Source organism: Leucopleurus acutus (assembly GCF_964270905.1).
Source record: "Leucopleurus acutus genome assembly, chromosome: 2".
Lineage (NCBI taxonomy): Eukaryota > Metazoa > Chordata > Mammalia > Artiodactyla > Delphinidae > Leucopleurus > Leucopleurus acutus.
In genome coordinates, this window is record NC_139143.1 from 173,367,626 (window position 1) to 173,389,453 (window position 21,828).

At 45.3% G+C, this 21,828-nt stretch overlaps 1 protein-coding gene across 2 annotated transcripts in view; it reads left to right on the forward strand.

Moving 5' to 3' along the window:
• The first annotated feature begins 1,295 nt into the window (after positions 1–1,295).
• PAFAH2 (platelet activating factor acetylhydrolase 2) overlaps positions 1,296–21,828 on the forward strand; it is a 29,050-nt gene continuing 8,517 nt past the window's right edge. The window contains exons 1-10 of one of the 2 annotated variants that reach the window (XM_082832438.1): positions 1,296–1,330; positions 6,855–6,996; positions 7,961–8,114; positions 8,883–8,979; positions 11,308–11,376; positions 11,758–11,899; positions 12,843–12,956; positions 16,882–16,973; positions 18,395–18,565; positions 21,071–21,225. In XM_082832438.1, the coding sequence (XP_082688564.1) occupies positions 6,907–6,996; positions 7,961–8,114; positions 8,883–8,979; positions 11,308–11,376; positions 11,758–11,899; positions 12,843–12,956; positions 16,882–16,973; positions 18,395–18,565; positions 21,071–21,225 (1,084 nt within the window). In that variant the 5' untranslated portion in view covers positions 1,296–1,330; positions 6,855–6,906. The other variant, XM_082832437.1, reaches the window with a different exon arrangement.

Consider the following 21,828-nt stretch of genomic DNA (forward strand, 5'->3'; position numbering starts at 1 on the left):
GCGCCACCAGGGAAGCCCTTTTGAAAGTTTTTGAGCTGCCAGGATGATCCAGTTTTCTTATGGAAGTTTACAAGACTCCTGAGGATGTGGTCCTGCCTCCCTCCTCAGGTGTGCCTCTCTATCCCATCCCTCACACTCTGTGCTCCAGCCAGAGTGTAAAACATTCTTCATACTCGCCGTACTCCTGGCTAAGTCCTATTCCTTCAGTTCTCAATTTTAACATTTCTCTAAGATCTCCAAGAAACCTTGAAGACACAATCCCATTTCTCCCAAGCCTGGGCAGGTGCTGCCTTTCAAGAAGGCTCCTATAACCCTTCACGTCTTCCCCATTAGAGCTCGTATCACCGTGTAATTCTTCATTTGTCGGAATCCTCCCCTGGATTGTGAATTCTTTCAAGGTTAGCGACAGTAACTTGTTCACCAGTGTGTCCCTAAGAATCAGCATAGTGTCAGCAAAGTGAGGATGGATGGAGCGGCTGGGGCCGGAGGGGCGGGGAGGAATCTCTCAGGTTCCTCTCAGTTCTTGGCCATGAGTTTCTGAAGGACAATGGAATACCACAAGTGTGAACAGGTAAGGTTGGTGGGAAATGCGCCCTTAATTTGAATGATCAGTCTTATACTCTCACTGGAAGCACAATGTGGAGAACACAAAACAAGCTCACGGGCTTCGCTGCTGGCGCAGTGGTTGAGAGTCCGCCTGCTGATACAGGGAACACGGGTTCGTGCCCCGGTCCGGGAAGATCCCACATGCCGCGGAGCGGCTGGGCCCGAGAGCCATGGCTGCTGAGCCTGCGCATCAGGAGCCTCTGCTCCGCATCGGGAGAGGCCACAACAGTGAGAGGCCCGCGTACCGCAAAAAAAAAAAAACTCAAACAAGCCCAGACCTCCTCCTCACGGCCCTGAGAATAAAGCAAAGCCCAGGTTATCTCCAGGCACACCCAGGAATTATTTGAGGAGCGGTGAGGCGGAGGGTTACTAACCGGGACTATAAGCAGTAACCCTCCGCTCGGGCTTTGTAATCGTGGTGGCGGCTCCTCGACCACCAGGGGGAGGAATCACACCGCATTCCGGGCCTTGGGCGGTTTCACACCAAGACAGGGGGCCGTGTAGACCTCTGGGAATCGTAGTCCTGGGGGGCGGGTCGTAATGTGCAATCTTGCGCGGTGCACCTCGGAAGTTATAGTTCCGGACAGAGAGGCGGGAAATGGTTTTAAGCGCTAATTTCGAGTTCTAGAAACTACAACTACCAAAGGGCCACTGGCTCCTGGGTAGTTTCTCGTTTCCGTCGAGTTGACCATTTGGGTTGCTTCTGAGAGGTCAACTTGACTGGGTAAGTTTGATTGGAGAAAGCTTCTATTTTGGACTGAGGGGTCTGAAGACTTGCTCACATTCCAGGTCGGTTTGGGGGGCTTTCTCGTCTTAATCCCAGACTAATCCACATTAGTCCTTTATCTTTTCTGTTTCCTACTGAAACACCTCCAATATCCGCCCTCACCCTTTATTCTCCCACTATCATCTTGCTCTTTCACTCCCGGCGCCCCTGGAATCCCACGGTGAGCTCTCTCGTTCGGAGCCCACAGCCCCACCCCGAGCCCACGGCATCACCTCTCTGAAACGTGGCCTTCTTTGTGCTCCACACTTTTTATGTGCTTCACTCTTACCCTCAGTTTCCTGGTTTTCATACTAGTGAAAGAAGGGTCACCATTCCTTCTTTCACAATCCACGGAAGTGCCGAGGACTGGAAGTCAACCCATAATACGAAATGGAGATGACAGTTGCTCTCTCCGTCTTAGCTTGAGGCAGTGTTGTGGAGCCAATAAGCTAATACGTGTGAAAGTGTTTTATAAACTGTAAAGCCTCCACAAGCGAGAGATTATTTTTACTATAATTATTAATGCTCTGAAAAACTCTTATCTTGGCTCCTTTTATAGCTCTGTCCCCTTGTTGCTCAAACCTGCCCCTGAGCACTTGGTGTCTCCATTCTCTGAGAGCAGGATGTTAGTTCCTCGCTTCCCCAGAGACCACAGACTAATGAGCTCTAAGACTCCAGAGAGCTTTGTCTGGAAGGAAGCCCCAGAGAAGTGCTTGTCTTGGACTCTGTCCTGAAATAGCCAGTGATGAAAAGTCCACACAGCTGGCCGAAGGGTGGTCCCTGCACACTGGAAACGGGGCCCCAGCAGGAGATGGACAGCTGCAGTGTAAGCCCTATCCGTTCCCTCTGGGCTCTTCTGGGCCTGTTTAGTAGACGCTGGTTTTGGGAGGGGTGTCTCAGACTCGAAAAGGCCAGGAGGAAAGAAACCATTTTGTCAAAGGGTTTAATCCAGAAAACCACAAAAATCCCGGAAAAAAAAAAAGCTTACCTGGGTATGACGAAAGAGAGACATAGCATTGTTAATTAATTCCTAGCATTTTATGAGCACTTAAAAGGTACCAGGCCCTAGGCAATATCACTTTTCTTATTAATTTTCACTTATGAAATGTCCTCATTTTACTTATAGGGAACTTAGGCTGAGAGAGGTCATGTAGTTTGTTATGGTTATAGTACCTTCTATATGTCAGGTGCTTTACATACATTCATTTAATCCTCATCAGCAGCTTCATGCGTGATTTATTATTTCTACCATGTGGAGAAGTTATCAGAAGCTTAGAATTGAAGGCCCTTGCTCAAGGTCACACAGCCAGTTAAGTGATGGAGGTGGAGTTCAGACTGTCACCAAAGCCTTTTTTTCCCCCACTATACCATATAGCCTAATTTTTAGATCAAAAAGACAGAGATTAAAGAATTGAGAGGGTTTAAATCAAAGCCAAATAAAGCAAGCATTTTTGGGGTCCCTACTATGTGGAGAAAGCATGAGGATAGATGGTTTGGACTCCAAAGAAATGTAAAACACAGTCTACCTCTGTAGTATATCTGAAGAGATAAGGCATACATGTGTAAAATCTTAAGTAGCATTCATTGGATAAACTGACTGTTGAGACCAGTTATATGCAGGGCACTGCATTAAGCCTAGTAACTGGCAGGAACATGCTTCTAGGTGGCCATGGGGATTAAACCAAGTGGTATCACAGTTATTATCATTTCATTAATATGAAAATGGTGGGCTGGAATACCATATACACTCAGTAAATACTTGCTGCATGCACACGTCTGAATAAAAGAAAAATCCTGGGTACCATCTGCACCAGAGGTTCTTGAACCTTGGGGATCAGAAAGGTTGGGAAGCTTTATAAACTAATTGACCTCTGGCAATGGGGGCCCTAAAACCTATATTTTTGAAAAGTTTTCCAGTTGATTGTGATAATAGTTTCAGAAACTCCTGATCTAGATTCTACGTGGACCACTTATTGGAGGCAAGTTACTGATTGAAAACTGCTAGAATACGTACTAATTCAAGAGCTGTCCTGAGGCAGCCTGTGATCGGTTATCAGGTGAGGGAGGCAGACAGTACTCAGAGTTGAGAGGAGGGAAGGTTGGAAGGACTTGGAAAGCTTCACAGAGGACCAGAGATTTCACTGGGCTTTGATGGTTGGGACAGGTTTGGATGGGTAGAGAGGCCTTTAGGCAGGCACCACCGCAAATTGTTTAGATAAGGTGAGCCAAAGAAGGTAGAGACACCTGGGCTGATTTCCTTGGAGAATTCCATGGCATTTATTAGAAATAACTCTGGATGCTCGGTGTGGATGTTTCTTAGGCAAAATTTGCAAGTCAGATTGGATTTTCCCATCTTCCCATTCTACTTGTGCATCAGTCAGTATGAGCCCAGGGAATGCAGATTCATTTTCATGTTAGCCTCACTCTGGCCAATTAGCTTCTTTAGTTTTTATTTATTTCCAAGTTTAATTTAGTTGATGACCTTCCCAGAAACTTTCCAGGACTGCCAGAGAGTTGTGCTTCCCTTCTGTTCTCAAGTGCTCTCATCCTGATTCCTATCTCACGTAATGTGCTCTGTTCTGATTAAGACCAACATCTCTTCCTGTAAGAAGCTACTATCATTCTGGTCACGCAGTGTTGAAACCTGACTCATCTTTGGCTCTTCCCTCTCCCATAACTCCCCAGATCCACTTAGTTGCCAGATCCTATTGTTTCTACTTTTCACACAATCAACAAATATTTCCTGGATACTTCCTAAGAGCCAGGTACTACACTAGGTGCTTTAAATGCATTATTTCATTTTATCTCCATAGCAACCTTATGAGGATGGGTAGCATTCCCATTGTACAGATGGGGAATCAGGCTTAGAGTGATCAGGTAACTTGCCCAAGGTAAGAATGCTAGGCAGCGAAGGAGCTGGGCCTCAAACTTGGGTCTTTCAGACTTTATATCTCCCATGTCCACGACCTCATTTCCAGAGTAGATTCCAACTCCTTAGCCTAGCACTTGAGGGACTGCTACCCTCCAAATCTGGTCACATCGTCCTTTCTCACCTTGCATCCATCACAGACTTCTCGAGGTTTCTCAAGTGTGCTTTCTCACCTCTGTGCCTTTGCTCACACATTCTTCTACTCGAAAGTCAATCTTCCCATCTTCCCCTGCCCTCCACTTCCAAGCTAAAGGAGCTCTCTTTCTTCTTGGAACTCCCACAGTATTTTGTCTGACCCACTTTTATGGCAGTGAGAACTTGCCGCTGCTTCATTGTCACGTGGGTGTCGTGTCCTGTGCCCCCTCCCAACCCTCCGTGGGTCCTCTGTACATTTGCCTTCAAGGGGAAAAGGTCAGGGTCTGAGAATAAGCAGCACACGTTCAGCTTCCTTTTGGCTGGATAGTCCACTGACTGCCTCAGGGGCTTAGCTTCTTTTTAAAATGAATTAGGTTTATTTTTAAATTTGCTTCAGAGAAACAAAATGAAGAAGTCTGTAGTAGAAAGAATATCACTTATTATCTTCCAAAGTTAAATAGAATGACATTAGTATTATTGCTTGTCTAATGGTTTTCCATTAGATCAGACAATTGGAAGCTGGCAGTGAGGAGATCTATGTGTTATAATAGTTCTGGTGACCTTGAGCAGCTCACTTAACCTCTTGAGCAGCTCTCATAACCTCTTAACCTTGATTTCTTCATCAGTAAAGCTCATTTATATACTGGGCTGAGGGGGGCGGTGGTGCAGAGGATGACTGTGAGGAGAAATGATCTCTAAGTTCTCTTCTTGCCCAGGCATGCTTTGACCTGAACTTTCTGATCCATCCCAGAGCATCTTAAAGAAAGCAGAATAATGTAATGACTGAAAATGTGGCTCAGGACTCAGTGTATCTGTTTAGGTGCTTTTGGTTCAAGCAATAGAATCTAAACCCAGTTGGTTTAAATAAAAAAGGGGATTTATTGGCTCTTGTAACTAGAAGGTCTAGGACTGGGTCAGGTTTCAGGTACAATCTAATCCAGAGATTCTTACAGTCTTCACAAATATGACTGTATTTCTTTATGATTCTCTCAGCTCTGCCATCCTCCACAAGTATCTTCATCCACAAGGTAGCAGAGTGGCTGCAACAGTTCAAGGCTTCATATCCGCACATCACTCTAGCTCAAAACAAGAAAGAACTTTTCCACCCTCAACCGTCAAACCAAAGTCCTGGGCTTTACTCTGGTTGGACCAACTTATGTCATGAGCCCACTCTTCATCCAGATACTGATGGGGATGTCAAGGGATGATTGGCCCAACTCTAGAAGTTAGTGAGGTATCAGCCCCACCCAAATCTCTTCTTTGTAGGCTTCTGTGTAGGAGGGCAGGATAGAGTGGATATCAAGAAGTTTGATCACATTCTCCACTGTCACAGCCACACTGCCCATGATCAAATTCTGGCTTTGCTAGCTATATGTTCTTGGGTAGATTACCTAACTTTATTAAGCATCAGTTTCCTTATCTGTAAGATGGGATAACAATACATATCCCAGAGGATTGTTGTAAGGATTTAATTAAATAATATATGTATGTAAAGCACTTGGTGTAGTTCCTGGCACAGAGTAAGCGTGATGCTGCTGTGATGATGTGATTGAAGAGGGACGGAGAGCAGTGGCATTAACCCCAATTTAAGAAGCAGCCAAGTTACAGGAATGTTTTCTAGTCAGAGCATGCACACCTGTCATGTTGAAGGCTCCTGTTTGATTTTCTGCCCACATTATACTCTTCTGTATCTCTACCCCTTTCTGCTCTTACATTATGTCCTTTCTAGAAATGCTTTCCTTCTCCCCTGCCTCTAAAATCTTCCTTATATTTCAAGGCCCAGCATAAGTGCTTTTATAGTTAATAGTTTCAGTCAGTGATTTTGTATCTGTGTAACTGAGTCTCCCCATGAACAGGATCAGTGAGGGTTAGGAGCTCAGGTCTGGATTAGACAGACCCGAGTTTGCCACCTAGAAGCAGTGTGACTTGGGGAAGTTATTCAACCTCTTCATGCCTTAGTTTCCTCATCTGTAAAACAGGGTCTAACCCTCAGACAGTTATTGAGAGAATGAAATGACGCAATGTATGTAAAAAGCTTAGTTCAGTGCTGACACAGAGTAAATAATTGATGGTAGTAATCGTTATTCTTAGCTTCATGAGGACAAGGTCTGTGTTATAGTCCATGCAGCAGTAACTGCTGTGCTGGGCACATAATCGGATAAACACTTGTTAGTGGGTTTTGAAGAGTATGGAGGTTCTCTTTCCTTTTCATGACCATCTCCTTACCTCTCCACAACCAACAACAGAAAAAGCAGCCCCTAAACCTTAGTAAAGGCAGTGTAGCAAAGTGGATGATGTGGAAGATTGACTGAGTCACCGGCGGGAAGGAGGGGTGGATAGGGGTGGCAGATGACATGAATAAGCAACAGGAAGCTGAGAGGAAACCAGCAAGAGGCTGTTCTGTGTTCCACCCTCCAGCCATCAAGTTCAGCCACGGCCCAAGTCGTTGTTCAGTTCAACTGGTGGTGAAATGGGGGTCAACCAGTCCGTGGGCTTTCCACCTGTCACGGGATCCCACCTCGTAGGCTGTGGGGATGTGATGGAGGGTCAGAGTCTCCAGGTAAGTGTCTCCAGCACGTCTCCGCTGCTTCTGTCTGCACGGGACTTATCGATAGTGAGTCTTATGCTGCAATTCCAGGTGGGGGGAAGCTGAGTTAGAGCTGGTCTGGATTTGGTTGTAGAGCCCCTAGGTCTCTTTTCCCTGACCTTTTTCTTCCTCTTTCCAATTAGAAGCATCTCAATAGACAAGAGATTATGGGTTCTTTTTCTGGCTCAGAGGAAATGGGGCCTCTAGCTTCAAAGGTAGCTCTCAGATGTCTTGAGAGCAGATGCCTGATCCTGGAAAGGTTTTGGATCTCATCTTAATCTGAGTGTGTGAGAGGAAGAGCAGTGGACCATGTGCCATTGACCTTTGACTCCCTGACCCGGGTAGGAAGATAGTCTCCTTTTTCTCCTCTCCTGCCTTCATCTATTTCCCTCTGGTACTTTGGTTCGGGACTTTCCCTCCATCAGTTCCTAGGTTATTCTCTCCTGGCCCTTGAACTCCCCCCTCCCTTGTGAGAGGCACATACTTCCTGGTAACCTCTCACCTACTCCCATGTAAAATGAGTGTGCTGCTGTTGCTTCCCAGGGGTCAGCCTGGAGGATTGTCCTGGGTGACACACCAATGCCACCCCATTCAGCATGAGGGCTAATCCCTCGCTCCTGGGACTCCTCCAGGCCTGGGCTCAGGGCCAGATTTAAATTTTTTGATATCTCAAGCATTGGGAATATTGTAGTACCCCTCAGATGTAATTCAAAATACAGTTGGCTGTTTGAAATGACATAAGCCTTACATGTATGCTAAACATAAAATCGCTTCTGGATTTTCTGAATACAAAATTCAGGTATATGAATTGCAGGTAAAGTTTCCCTGTTTTGGTGCTTTGCTGGTGCCCCAGACACCTGCTGAATGTGTCTGTTGGGACATCTAGCCATGCTTGGGCTTCTTGCTCTGAGCTGCTGCTCTCTTTTCTTCCTTACAGGGGAGCTTCTTTCGACTCTTCTACCCCTGCCAAGAGGCAGAAGAGACCACAGAGCAGCCCCTGTGGATCCCCCGCTATGAGTACTGCACTGGCCTGGCTGATTACCTGAAGTTTAATAAGCGCTGGGGAGGTTTGCTGTTCAACATGGTTGTGGGTAAGCTTCTCTCCCAGCTCCTTGATTATGTTCCTAGGAGATCCCAAGGCAGACACGGTACATTACAGTTTGCATTGCCCAGCCCTTTTGTAATGGGGCATCCACTAGCCAGTGTGGTATGGAGAGGTGGAGAGAATTATGTACGTAAGAGCTTTGGTTATAGAATTAGACTGTCTTGGATTCGAATCCAGACTTTATCATTTACTGTGGGGCTTGGGCAAATTGTGTCTGAATATCTGATACTTTTGCAGGGTTATAGTGTGGGACGTATGTAAAACATGTACTCTAGTGCAGTGCTTGGGATATAGAATGTGTTCCATGGATGGTGGCTATTACTCATTTATCCAGCACGTATTAATTTCACTCTGTGCCAGCTATAGTGTAGATCAAAGAAACATTCTTAACTGCCAAGGAGCATACTGTCTCCTGCAGTTGCCGCTCTAGCTCCTCCCTCTTCTGGGTCAGATGACATTGAATCATCCCCTTTCCCCAAAGGCCCCACTGTTAGGAACTCTACCCACTGCCTTGGCATCTCAGGGACTTAGTCTGTAAGTTGTTCAGTACCTCCCCTTTGGATTTATCTGCCCATTTTCTGTTGTGTTTATGCTCCCTAGGGGAGAAAAGGGGAAAGAGTAGGTGATTGATTGTCCTGGGCTGCTTGGGCAAAAGGTGGTTCTCCTGAGAGGAGGGCCACATGTCCTCATCACACCTGTGCCCAGGCTGCCCTTCGCATTCAGCCGGAGATTCTATAGCCCTTGTCTCTGCTAGGATCTTGTCGCCTGCCTGTTAGCTGGAATGGCCCCTTTAAGACAAAAGACTCTGGATACCCCTTGATCATCTTCTCCCATGGCCTGGGAGCCTTCAGGTAAGAGCTGCTCTGCCCCAGACCTTGTCATATTCCTTGCCTGGTTGCAGCTGCTGAGTCTCAGCTTATTCTCAAAGGGCAGGGAAACGCGTATTTCCATTTGTCAGTTTTCTTATCTACCATGTGCTTCATCCCAAGGCACTGGGTCCACCTTCTCTAGAAGACCTTCCCCCAGGCCCCTTTCACCCGGTGGAGCCTTTTATATCCTTGGCTTCTCATGTTCCAGCATTTATATAAATACTTGCTTTTAGCTTTCTTCCTCTATAACAGCCTAGAAGTACTAGAAGGGGCTTGAGCTTTATGGTCAGAGAGTCATTTATTCAACCTACACTGAGGGCACCTAGAGCGCAGGCTCAGTAGTTGTGGCACACGGACTTAGTTGCTCCGCGGCATGTGGGATCTTCCCAGACCAGGGCTTGAACCCATGACCCCTGCCTTGGCAGGCAGATTCTTAACCACTGCACCACCAGGGAAGTCCAAGAAGTTTTCTTATTCAGTAAATTTAGTACCTGCTATGTGCTATGCTGGGGTTGGGTATGCAGGAGTGAATAAAGTAGAGACCCTGCTTTCAGATTGTAGTCTAGTGGGGAAAAGAAGCTAAGAAATATTATTTCCTAAGCTGACAGGTATTTTATAGAGAGAGCAGGTGAACACATGACTTTAGAGTGGTCTTTTTGGACTAAGAGTCTGTATTGAGGCCTCAGATCTCAATAAACTGGGGTGAATCAGTTATAAATACTCTTCATTAACCATAGGGAAATTCCAAGAAAAGGGGCAGGGAGGTAAAGGGACATGGTTTCCTCTTGTTGCATCTGCGGTTAATTCAGGATCTGAAATCCTTCCCATGAGTCACAGACCTCTGGCTTCCCATCCCAGGGGGGAGTATATATATTTAAACATTACCTCGCCATTTTAAATGCGCCTCTCTCTCCTTTGGTTCCCACACAGTCCTGTGAGGTACGTGGGGAGGGGGATGCATATTTTACAGATGAGCAAATAGGCTCTGAAAGGCAGACTTGTCCAAAGTTACAGTTTAAACTGGGAAGGGATCAGAAATCTCCGGCTCTCAAGTCCAGTTCTTTGCCTCCCTGAGAGAAGTGAGAAGGTGAAAAGAAACTTAAGACACTGACTTTCCGTATCAGTTAGGATCTGAGTAAGTTGTATTTCACAGAAAAACCCCAAGCAATAGTGACCTAAATAACATAAAATTTATTTTTTGCTCAGATAAAAAGAAAGCTAGAGGTAGACAGAGCTGATATGATAGTTCTACAAAGCTGTCAGAAAACTAGACATGTAGCTTCTATTTCTAAGGCTATCTCATGACCCAGGCTGCTTTAGGTCTAACCATTACATCCGCAGTCTCTGCAATAGGAAGGGAGAACTCTCCTGAAAGTTCTATATAACACAACTGCTTACATCCCATTGACTAGAGCTGCTCTGTCCATTATTGGTAGCTTCTAACCACATGTGCATATTGAACATTTGAAATATGGCTGGTCCAAACTGAGATGTGCTATAAGTATAAAACACACATTGGATTGTAAAGACTTCATATGAAAAAAAAAAGAGAATGTAATAAAATATTTCATTAATTTAAAAATTTTGATTATATGTTCAAATGATGATGTTTTGGCTATATTGGGTTAAATAATATATATTATTAAAATTAATTCTACCTCTTTCTTTTTACTTTTTAAAATATGTTTACTAGAAAGTTTTAAATTACTTAGGAGGATAGCATTATATTTCTATTGCTGGGCTAGAACTTAACCACACAGACAAACCTGGCTGCAGAGAGGCTGGGAAATGTCATATTTTTTTGCATGACAATGTCTTCAGCTGAAAATTAGATTCTATTATTAAGAAGGAAGGGAAAAATAGGTGTTTGGAGTAGGCAATTAGCAGTGTCTGCCATATTTTTTCTGGAAAGTTGGAGGACAGACCAAAAAAACCCACATGTTAAATCTCAGATGCATATTTGCATATTAAAGAAATAGCCAGAGTCCCTGTCCTCAAGGAGCTTACCAACTAAGTTGGGAGACATACAATATATAGACAATAAGAATGCAATTGTTTGAAGTAGCCAAACTATTGGGGTTGGGGGTGGAGGAGATGCGTCAGTGTATGGGGTTGAAGGAGGAGGACACTGGAGCCTTGTTGAGAGCAGGGGTATGCTGGCTGGAAAAAGCTTCTGGGCCAGGGCTGCTGCAAATGAAACTTCCTCCATTCCATTTTTTGAGATGGCTACTAGCAGAGCATGGTTGGACTAGGGGCTAAGGGTAGGCCATTCTTTTGATCACTTCTCTCGGTTCCTTCCTGAATCTTTAGGACACTGTATTCAGCCTTCTGCATGGAGCTGGCCTCCCATGGCTTTGTGGTTGCTGTACCAGAGCACAGGTGAGGGATGACAGTCACAATGAACCATCATGGGTTGGGTGCCTGCAGTGGGCTAGGGTACAGGCTAGTTCCCTATAGATATATTATTTCTAGTCCTCACAACACTATGCAAGGTAGGGGTTATATTCATTTTAAAGGTGAGGAAACCAAGGTTCAAAGATGTTGAATAACTTGCTGAAAGTGACATAGCTGAATTGGGGTTCAAACCCAGGTCAGTCTCCAAAATCCACATTTTTTTCTACTCCTATGTGTGCCCCCGATCTTTTTCCCTATTAGCTAAAGGATAAACTAGAATGTCTTGGCTGTAAAGGAGGATTTGGTAAAGGGGAGAAATAAGTCCAAGGGTCTTCTGGTTTCTCTCTGGTGGCACATGTATTTCAGGGATGGGTCAGCTGCAGCAACCTGTTTCTGCAAGCAGCCCCCAGAGGCGAACCAGCCCAACAGTGAGTCACTGGAGGAGGAATGGATCCCCCACCGTCAAACTGAGGAAGGGGAGAAGGAATTCCATGTTCGGAATTGCCAGGTAGGCTTATGCCAGTGGGGAGGGAGAGTAACTAAGCCTGTCCTCCCTATAAAACACTCACTAAGAAGATTTTGAACTAACCTCTCTTGAAATCTTAGTCATAGTGGTTCTGAGCTTGTCACATCAGAGAAATGAGGTATTAATCAAGACTCTTACAACTGCAAGTGACAGAAACCCAACTTAAGCTTGTTAGGCAAAAAGGAGAATTGGTTGGCTTATATAAGCAGACAAGGGAAGGGCAAGACTGCTAGTCCCAAATGCCATTGGGACTTGTTTTTCACTCTTATCTCTGTCCCTCTGCTGGTTGGTCTCATCTGCTAACTGGCTTACCTTATGAGGTTGCACATGTTTGCCCTCACCATCTGAGGGAATAGGGCTGTTCTGGGATTGTCCCCAACTTCTACCCCAAGGTGCAAGATGAAAAATCCTGGATAGAGACTCCGAGGCTGGGGAGAAGTACCAAAATACGAAGTTCCCATCCGAAATACATTGCTAAATTTTTTGGGGGAGGGGCAATCCTCAAAAGTCAGGGTTAACAGGAGAAGTAAGGGCAGGTGAGTGCTAGGCAGACAAAACCAATAGACATGTGCTATAAGTGGGCAGGTGGAATCCAGTACTGGGTTGATGATAGGAACACTTTTGTGTCCTTTTGTTGTCAGAGTGCTTTCATCTGGCACACTGTATACCCATATTATAGCCCTGTGTACCACGGGTAGGTAGGTAGAGTCTGAACAGCAGGGCTGACTTCGTTGTGCTCTTAGGTGGTGCTTACATGTGTGACTGTGAGGGAGCTAAGCCTTTCTCAGGGTGTGGGGACCACAGTGCTGGATGAGATGTGTGTGGGCACGTCATCTCTGCGTTCTTCCTCGGCTCTGTAGGGGAGCGAGATCCCCGCTGGATGGTTGTGCAGTATTCCAGCTCCCACTGGCACTGTCTCTTGCAGGTGCATCAGAGGGTAAGCGAGTGCCTGAGGGTGTTAACTGTCCTGCAAGAGGCCGCTGCTGGGCAGACTGTCCTCAACACCGTGCCTGGCGGGTTGGATCTGATGACCTTGAAGGTATGGCAGCAGTTGGTATGACCTGGAGCACATTTTATTCATCAAGACTTTCTTGCTTGCAAATAACAGAAGCCTAACTCACTAGCTTAAACCAAAAGAGAATTTATTGGCCCAACTAAGTAGGAAGACCAAAAGCAGATTGGCTTCAGGCCAGTATGGCTAGATCCAGGGTCTCAAACATTGTCATCAAAGTTCTGGCATTCTCTCCCTTCTCCTGGCTCAATTCCACTCTGTGTATATGGGCTTCATTCTCACCAGACTCTCTCCATTAGGCAAGAAAGGTGGTTGCTGGCATATTCCAAGCCTGCATCTCAACTCAGCTCCAGACCTAAAAGGAAAAGAAACTCTGGTAGCTTTCAGCAATCTGGAAAGGCCATGGCCTGCTTGGGTCACATGCCCCTTCTGGGCCAGTCACTGTGCCAGAGGGATAGGGTATTCTGGTTGGCCTGCCTACGTTATACACCCACTTCCGGGTCAGGGGACCTTGAGCACCAGGACTGACAGCCCCATGGGGCCGCATGGGTGAGGGAGTGATGGTTTGTTCCGCAAAGGAAGAGCTATGGAGCCGCATACAACGTGTGTTGTCTACTGCAGGCTCAATCCTGCCTTTAAAGGAATCCCAAGTATCCCCCAGGAGGAGAGAAACTGTCCCCCACATGGAATTTGGTGCCTATGAAGGCACATTTTCCTCCCCTATCCAGTCCTTTCCTCTGTAATTTCAAAAGTAGCTCAGGCTTTATTTAGAGGACCAAGAAATCACACAAAAGCATGAAGGAAAAAGAAACGGAATTTTTGGATATTTTGATGTTTGTCCTTCCAGTTCTTTTAAGATGCATTTTTTAAAAAACAATAATGCTGGGCTTCCCTGGTGGCGCAGTGGTTGAGAGTCCGCCTGCCAATGCAGGGGACACGGGTTCGTGCCCCGGTCCGGGAAGATCCCACATGCCGCGGAGCGGCTGGGCCCGTGAGCCATGGCCGCTGAGCCTGTGCGTCTGGAGCCTGTGCTCTGCAACGGGAGAGGCCACAACAGTGAGAGGCCCGCGTACCGCAAAAAAAACAAAAAAACAATAATGTTACTATTTAACACAAGCTGTTTTGTGGCCCTATTCTTCATTTAGCAAAACAGTATTAATGTCACATGTCTTCTTATTCCAGTTAATATTTTTCTATGGCATGATTTTTTTTTTAGGAGTTTATTAATTAATTAATTAATTTTTGCTGTGTTGGGTCTTCGTTTCTGTGCGAGGGCTTTCTCTAGTTGTGGCAAGCAGGAGCCACTCTTCATCGTGGTGTGCGGGCCTCTCACTGTCGCGGCCTCTCTTGTTGTGGAGCACAGGCTCCAGACGCGCAGGCTCAGTAGTTGTGGCTCATGGGCCTAGTTGCTCTGCGGCATGTGGGATCCTCCCAGACCAGGGCTCGAACCCGTGTCCCCTGCATTAGCAGGCAGATTCTCAACCACTGTGCCACCAGGGAAGCCCCTATGGCATGATTTTTAATAGCCATGTAATATTCCATTGTATGAGTGAGAATGGTATATACATATATATAAAAATATATAATAATTACTCCTTTATGAGGACTTCCTATGATAAGAGCTCTTTTCACAAACATATGCATTGTTATCTCTTTACATAGAAAGAAACCAAGGGTCTAAGAGGGTAAGTATCTGCCCAAGGTTACACAGCTAAGCAAGTGGTAGAGTCAAACTTTAATTTGGGGCTTTTTGCCTATGCGGTGTGCTCCAAAGCCTCTTTAGAAAATATCTTTTAAAGGCTCTGGAAAAGTCTCCCAGGAAGAAGCATCAGCCTGAATGGCCAAGAGGTAAGGCAGGACCTGAAATCTAGAGAGCTTTGCCTGCTATATGGTGTATGTCATCCGTCCCCGCCAGATAAACAGGGCCAGGCACCACAGTTCAGGCCTGTGGGCCTGTGGGCCTGAGACAGACATCGGGGGATGGTGGGCTGTGTGTAGTTGGATTAGTTAAGAGGCAGCCTTTTGGAGAAACACAGAATGAAAACAGCTAAGTGCATTTTCATCTATCAGATTGAGCAAGATCCAAAAATTGATCACTCACCCTGTGGGCAAAGCTGTGGGGAAGTAGCCTCTGCTCCGTTGCCAGTGTGAGTGCGGATTGCCCCATGCAGGGCAGTTTGGCAATAGCTCTCAACAGCACGAATGCACTTAGTGTTTGACCGGCAGTGTCCAATTCTGGGAATTTATTTTACACATCCCTGCACACATGTAACATGATGTATGTACAAGGTTATTCATCCCAGTGTTGTTTGTAATAACGAAAGATTGATAGTATCCTAAATGTTCACCCATAAGTGACCACAGCTGGTTTAATAGATTATGGAACAATGGATGTATTATTTTGGATAATACTAATTGCTATAACACGTAAGCCCCAAATCTCAGTGGCTTAACAAAGAGAAATTTATTTCTCTCCCACATGATCCAGGCTCCCTTCTTCTAATCGCTCCACCCTCTTCCACCTGTGAAACCCAACTTCACCATGTACGTTAAGCCAGGAGTGGGAAAGAGCATGGAGGTTTGCATGGAAGAGTTTTTATAGACCATGCCTGTAAATGGAGATAATCACTTTGATATTCTATCACAAGACCACTATCGCTCACATCAAGTCACAAGGCCACATCTAACTGCTGGGAAATAGAGTCTAGCTGTGTGTCCAGGAAGAAGAACAGTTTTGGTGATCACTAGCTGTCTGTACCATGGTGAAATCAAATGTAGCTGTGAAAAAGAATAAGGAAGCTCTTTATGTACTAATATTATTATGTAAAAAAAGTAAGCTACAATATCACTTGTGTAAAAGGGGGGAAAATATATATTCATGTTTACCTGTGTAGGCATAAGTAAGCTCTGCAAAGACGCAAGCAACTTACCTGTCTGGGTAGGGAGTGGGCAACTGTGTGGACAGGGAATAGGGTAGGTAGGAGACTTCTCTATATACTCCTGATTTTAGAGTTATGTAGATATATTAACTTATTAAAAAAGCTGAAGAAACCTTGACCAATCCAAAGGTACTGAGCAAAGAGGGGAGAATTTAGATACAAAAACTTGGGATAGAAGTTGGGAAGAGCAAAGGACAACATGGGTTCAGGGCAGAGGCTGGGCAGCAAATCCTGGAGAGATTTTTTGAGCCCCTTAGGAGGCAGCTGCAGTGGTTTTTTATATAACCATGTCCTGAAGACTTCTGGGGACAACCAGAAATAGATGCTTGCAGAGCACGTTAGAGCGAGCAGGCTCACTTTGCTAGATAAAAGTCAGGACAGATGTCAGAGGAAGTAGAACCTGAATTGGTTTTGGTACAAGCAGTCCTTGCTTCAGAGCAAAGTGGAGGGGCAGTAGGAGCGCCCCCATTCTGTACTTGACTTGGAGCACGTGTCATCCATCTCTCTGGTTGGCTTGGTTATAAGGCAAGGATCTAAATAAAGTGAATTCTTATTCTTTTTTTTTTTTGGCCGCACCATGCGGCTTTCGGGATTTTAGTTTCCTGACCAGGAATCAAGCCCTGGCCACCACAGTGAAAGCGCTGAGTCCTGATCACTGAACCTCCAGGGAATTCCTGAGAGTTCTTATTCTTAACGTGCTCTTATACTGATAGGTCATGTAATTTCTGTTTATTCATAGATATTTGAATATCTACCTCGTCCAGATATTATAGGTGGCAAGATTATTAAAATAAAGATGAGAAATGTGGTTTTCAGAATTCGTGCCTACAGAAGGCTGTTCAGTCCAGGGATGGCCTGACCCGTTGCTCTCCAGTGGGCAAGAGACGCTTAATACCGTGGTTTTGGAGGTCTCGCCCACTGTATTGTGTTTCTGCATCATTGTCTCACTGTTTCTTCCTCTTGCCCTTGAAGAGTTCCTAAAAATGCACCCCTGTGTTTCTGACCTTTCTCAGGGCAGCATTGACGTGAGCCGCGTGGCTGTAATGGGACATTCATTTGGAGGGGCCACAGCTATTCTGGCTTTGGCCAAGGAGACCCGATTTCGGTGAGTTTCCCAATGATGCTGCTGTTAGCTCCACACACCATACATTCATTCAGCATGTATTTTGTGCTAGGTACTGTTTTGGGAGGTGGGGATTCAGTGGTGAAGAAGAAAGCAAGGTCTCTGATTTCATGGAATTATGTTGCTGTGGGAGGAGGCTAGCAAACAAGTAATCAAATCCCTGGCACCCAAGTGCAACAAAGAAAGTAAAATAGACTAATAAGCTGGGGTATGTGGACGCTTCCTGGAGAAAGTGACATAAGCTAGACTCAAAGGCAAAGAAGCCAACCACATAAAGGTCTAGGAGAAGATCATTCTAGGCAGAGGGAACAGCTAAAGGCCCTGAGGTGGAAAGAAGCTTGCTGTTTCAGTGTGGGAGGACCATAGTGAGCGAGGGGGAAGCGATTCAAGGTGTAATCAGGGAGATAAACAGGGCCCCTGTCATGGGGCCTTCTGGCCAGAGTAAGGAAGTTAGATTTTATTCTGAGTATGACAGGAAACCACTGAAAGATTTTAAGTATAGAAAAATCTTATTTACATTTAAAAACCACTATGTGAAGAGTGGGTTGTAGCAGGATAAGACTGGAAACAAGGAGGCTAAGTAGAAGGAGGCTATTTCAGAGTCAGGGTGAGAGATGAGGGATTTGCTTTAGGATGGAGGTAGTGGGATGGAGAGAAGTGAAGGGAGTCAGGATGGGTTTTAGAATTTTCAGGACTTAGGTGAAGGAAAGAGAGGAATCAACGTTTTTCATCTGTGTGCCCATCATTTGAGTGGAAGATGATTGTCCTTTATTGAGATGGAGGAGACTGGAGGAGCATTGGGGGTGGGGGATAGTAGGATGCTAATCTTAGGGCCTTAGTTTTGCCCTTGGTGACAGAGATTTCTGCTGGACAAACTGGCCATGACTTTGAGTTGTGGCAACAAGGAGGCTTTCCCTGACGTTCCTGCCACGTATGCTCTGGGCTTACTTAGCAGCTTGTGCAATCAGGACACTAAATTGTATTTTGCTACCTTGTGTGGTTCTATCTCCACTGCTATTCTGGGAGCTCCAGGAGAGCAACAACTGTGTCATTTATCTCTAGATCCACAGCACAAGGCTAAGCACATAGTAGGTACTTGATGAGGTGAATGAATGAACGAGTAAATAAATGAAGTGCCATTCTGTGTGACTCAGGTCAGCTGCCTGAGAGTAGATCCAAGAGAAGGAGGAGGTCTGATCCTTGTTTTCAGAGAGTTTAAAAATCTAGAAGGATTTTTGGTGACAGGTAAAAGTGATCTCTATCCAAGATCCTGACTGAAGGGTATGGGCCCTGGTTCCCCTTCCTGGCTTTCTGAGCTTTTTACCCCACCGAAGGGAGAACTACCCTAATTGTTCTTGCTTGAGTTTCTACGTGGCAGTTCCACGTGTCTGGTCCTGTTGCAGGTGTGCTGTGGCTCTGGATGCTTGGATGTTTCCTCTGGAACGTGACTTTTACCCCACGGCCCGAGGCCCTATATTTTTCATCAATGCTGAGAAATTCCAGACAATGGAGAGTGTCAACCTGATGAAGAAGATTTGTGCCCAGCATGATCAATCCAGGATCATAACTGTCCTGTGAGTAAACTCCAAGATCATGATCCCCAGTGGCCTCTCCATTTTCTGCTCAGCTGTGGCTCCTGTAATTTCCTCTAAATTATCCAGAAGTTCTACCCATTGATAGAATACATAAATACCTCCTGAATTTCAAAATCTTAATTCCTTTGGAATTTCATATCTGTCCTTCTTTAACACTTAGCTCTACCTACAGTGATTTATTCACTAGCTTATATGACTTTATGACAGGGTGTTATGGGATTATGTGTTAGAGAGGAAGAGGTGTGGGTCTGGGTGGACTCCAGGAATCTCTAATCTCATTTGGGAATTTTACTGAGTCTTTTGAAGAGTATGGATATAGTAGACCTTTGACACTCACAAGATGGATTTTTAGAGACCTTCATGAATACCTAAATTCAGGTATCTTCCATGAACCATCTATTCTCTGCCTGAGAGAAACCATATTCTCTTCACTTCCATCATCAACACTGTCAGATGGTTTGATTTTAGGAGGCATTTTTCACAGAGAGAAGATTTTGAGTGACTTTAAGAAATGAACTTTAGGGTTTCCCTGGTGGTGCAGTGGTTAAGAATCCACCTGCCAATGCAGGGGACACGGGTTCAAGCCCTGGTCCAGGAAGATCCCACATGCCGCAGAGCGACTAAGCCCGTGCACCACACCTACTGAGCCTTCACCTAGAGCCTGTGGGTCACAACTACTGAGCCCATGTGCCACAACTACTGAAGCCCACACACCTAGAGCCCGTGCTCCACAACAAAAGAAGCCACCGCAATGAGAAGCCTGCACACTGCAACAAAGAGTAGCCCCTGTTCGCCACAACCAGAGAAAAGCCCACATGCAGCAACAAAGACCCAACACAGCCAAAAATAAAATAAATAAAATAAAATAAATAAATTTATTTAAAAAAAGAATGAACTTTACATAGGAAGTGGCTTAGAGCTACAGGTGCAGGACTAAAGTCTCACTGACAAGTCTCTGACTTGGTCCTGCCCTGTACTTGAGCCAAATAGCCCACATGATTCAAGGATCCCAGGTCCTATTTCAGCGAAATGACAAGTAACTACATGTCATGGCCCTATGGACTCATTCAGGTGGTTGAAATGCCAGATCCAAAGCCCGGACCGCTAGGGGTCTGCTCAGTAGGCCATGGCTTCTTCCCTTGCCCATCTTGGCCCAGGCTGTCTTCCTTGGGGCCAGCCCCTCTCCTTTCATTTTGATTTCATGGCAGCAGAGGACTGCTTGACAGTTTCCCTAAGCCATTCAGATCCAGGATAACTGTGACCTCTGGAGGGGAGGGAGAGCATTTGGGAAGGGGTACACAAAAACTGCGGATTTAGCTCTGTTTTTTTTATTTTAATAAATTTATTTTATTTATTTATTTTTGGCTGCATTGGGTCTTTGTTGCTGCACACAGGCTTTCTCTAGTTGTGGAGAGTGGGGACTATTCTTCGCTGCAGTGCACGTGCTTCACGTTGCGGTGGCTTCTCTTGTTGTGGAGTACAGGCTCTAGGCATGCGGACTTCAGTAGTTGTGGCATGTGGGCTCAGTAGTTATGGCTCACAGGCTCTGTAGCGCAGGGTCAGTAGTTGTGGCTCATGGGCTTAGTTGCTCCGTGGCATGTGGGATCTTCCCAGACCAGGGATCGAACCCATGTCCCCCGCATTGGCAGGTGGATTCTTAACCACTGCACCACCAGGGAAGTCCCTGGATTTAACTCATGACGATATATTATTTCTTAAACTGAGTGCTGGATACTCAAGTATCCATTATATTTTTCTTTATACTTTCTCATGTACCTTAGATAATCCCTTTTAAAGTCAGTTTTTCTGCATGGTATCAAATAGAGTTTAACATTTAAATCTTCCTTCCCTCATTGAATTGACTAGTAAATTTAGTTATGAGTAATTTAGCTAGAAATGAACCTAGTGAGAATTTCACCTTCAAATTAAGTGCATTTGATGTCAAAGGACTTAAATTCTGATCCAGAAACACTCTTTTACAAGCGCTTGCCCTAACTTTTCTGATTACTTAAAGGCAAGTTATTTCTTTTTCCTGTTTACTTTGTGTACAGTTCTGAGCTAAAGATGGAGCTGATAAGTTTTGTGAATGTTCAGAAGTCACTGGGTAAAAATCATGGGGTGATAGTTTATAATAACGTGGGAATGGCAGGTGCTGCAGACCTCGCCTCAATGCCCCATCCGCTGTGCAGCTGACTCCGCCTTTTCCCTGCATAGTCCGGCCTTATGGTCTAGGAGTTGAAGCAGCTTTGAAGCCAGGTATACCTCCTTTCAAATCCTAGCTCCATCCCTTACTAGCTGTGTGAACTTGGGCAGATCATTTCTCTCCTCTGGTCTGTCAAAGAGGAAAATACTTCCCTTGCAAGATTGTTGTGAAAATTAAGTGAGATAATGCATGTAAAGCACCTTGCACATTGTAGGTGCTTAAATATTTATGTGCCCTAGCCTCCAGAGCCCTACCAGATACTTGTTTTTCTTTTCTTTTAGTGGTTCTGTTCATTGGAGTCAAACTGACTTTGCTTTTATGGCTGGTAACTGGATTGCTAAATTCTTCTCCACTCAAACCCATGGGAGCTTGGACCCCTATAAATGTCAGGAGACGGTGGTGCAGGCCATGTTGGCCTTCCTGCAGAAGCACCTTGGTAAGGAGAGAACTGGGGCTCATGGGGCAGCTGGTGGGGGGGGGGGTTCTCTTAGATTTCCCTGCACAGTGGTCTCTACTGACATGTCTTGGATCAGTGAGATTTATGGCAAAATGTGAATGAAGGAGAGAGTTACATAGAATTCTACAAAGAACACATAGCTGAAAGTTTGGAGATCCTGATTCTGTCTCTAACACCTGAATGACCTTGGCCTAGTCATTTAACTTTTCTGAGCCTTGGTTTCCTCATTGTAAATGGAACATTCACCTCTCTCTACTCCACTACCTCTGTTCTAACTCATTAGCACTCACCTTATCTGTGTTGTGGAGGAGGTTATGACGATAGAAGATGGGCTAAATTGTGGAAGTGCTATTTAAAAAAAGAAAAAGCATAGAAGGATGATGACTAATGTCATGAAGTACAGGCCAGCAAATGGCCAGACCTGTAGAGGTCTTTGGTCCAGCCTCCCACCCAGAGAAGACATCCTCTCATATCTTCCCTGCTGTGAGGTCACGCAGCATGGAGAGTGTGCTGCTCTGAGGGTCAGCCCTCTCCGTCACAGGAAACTTCAGTAGTTTTAAGAATTGATATTCTAGTTAGGCT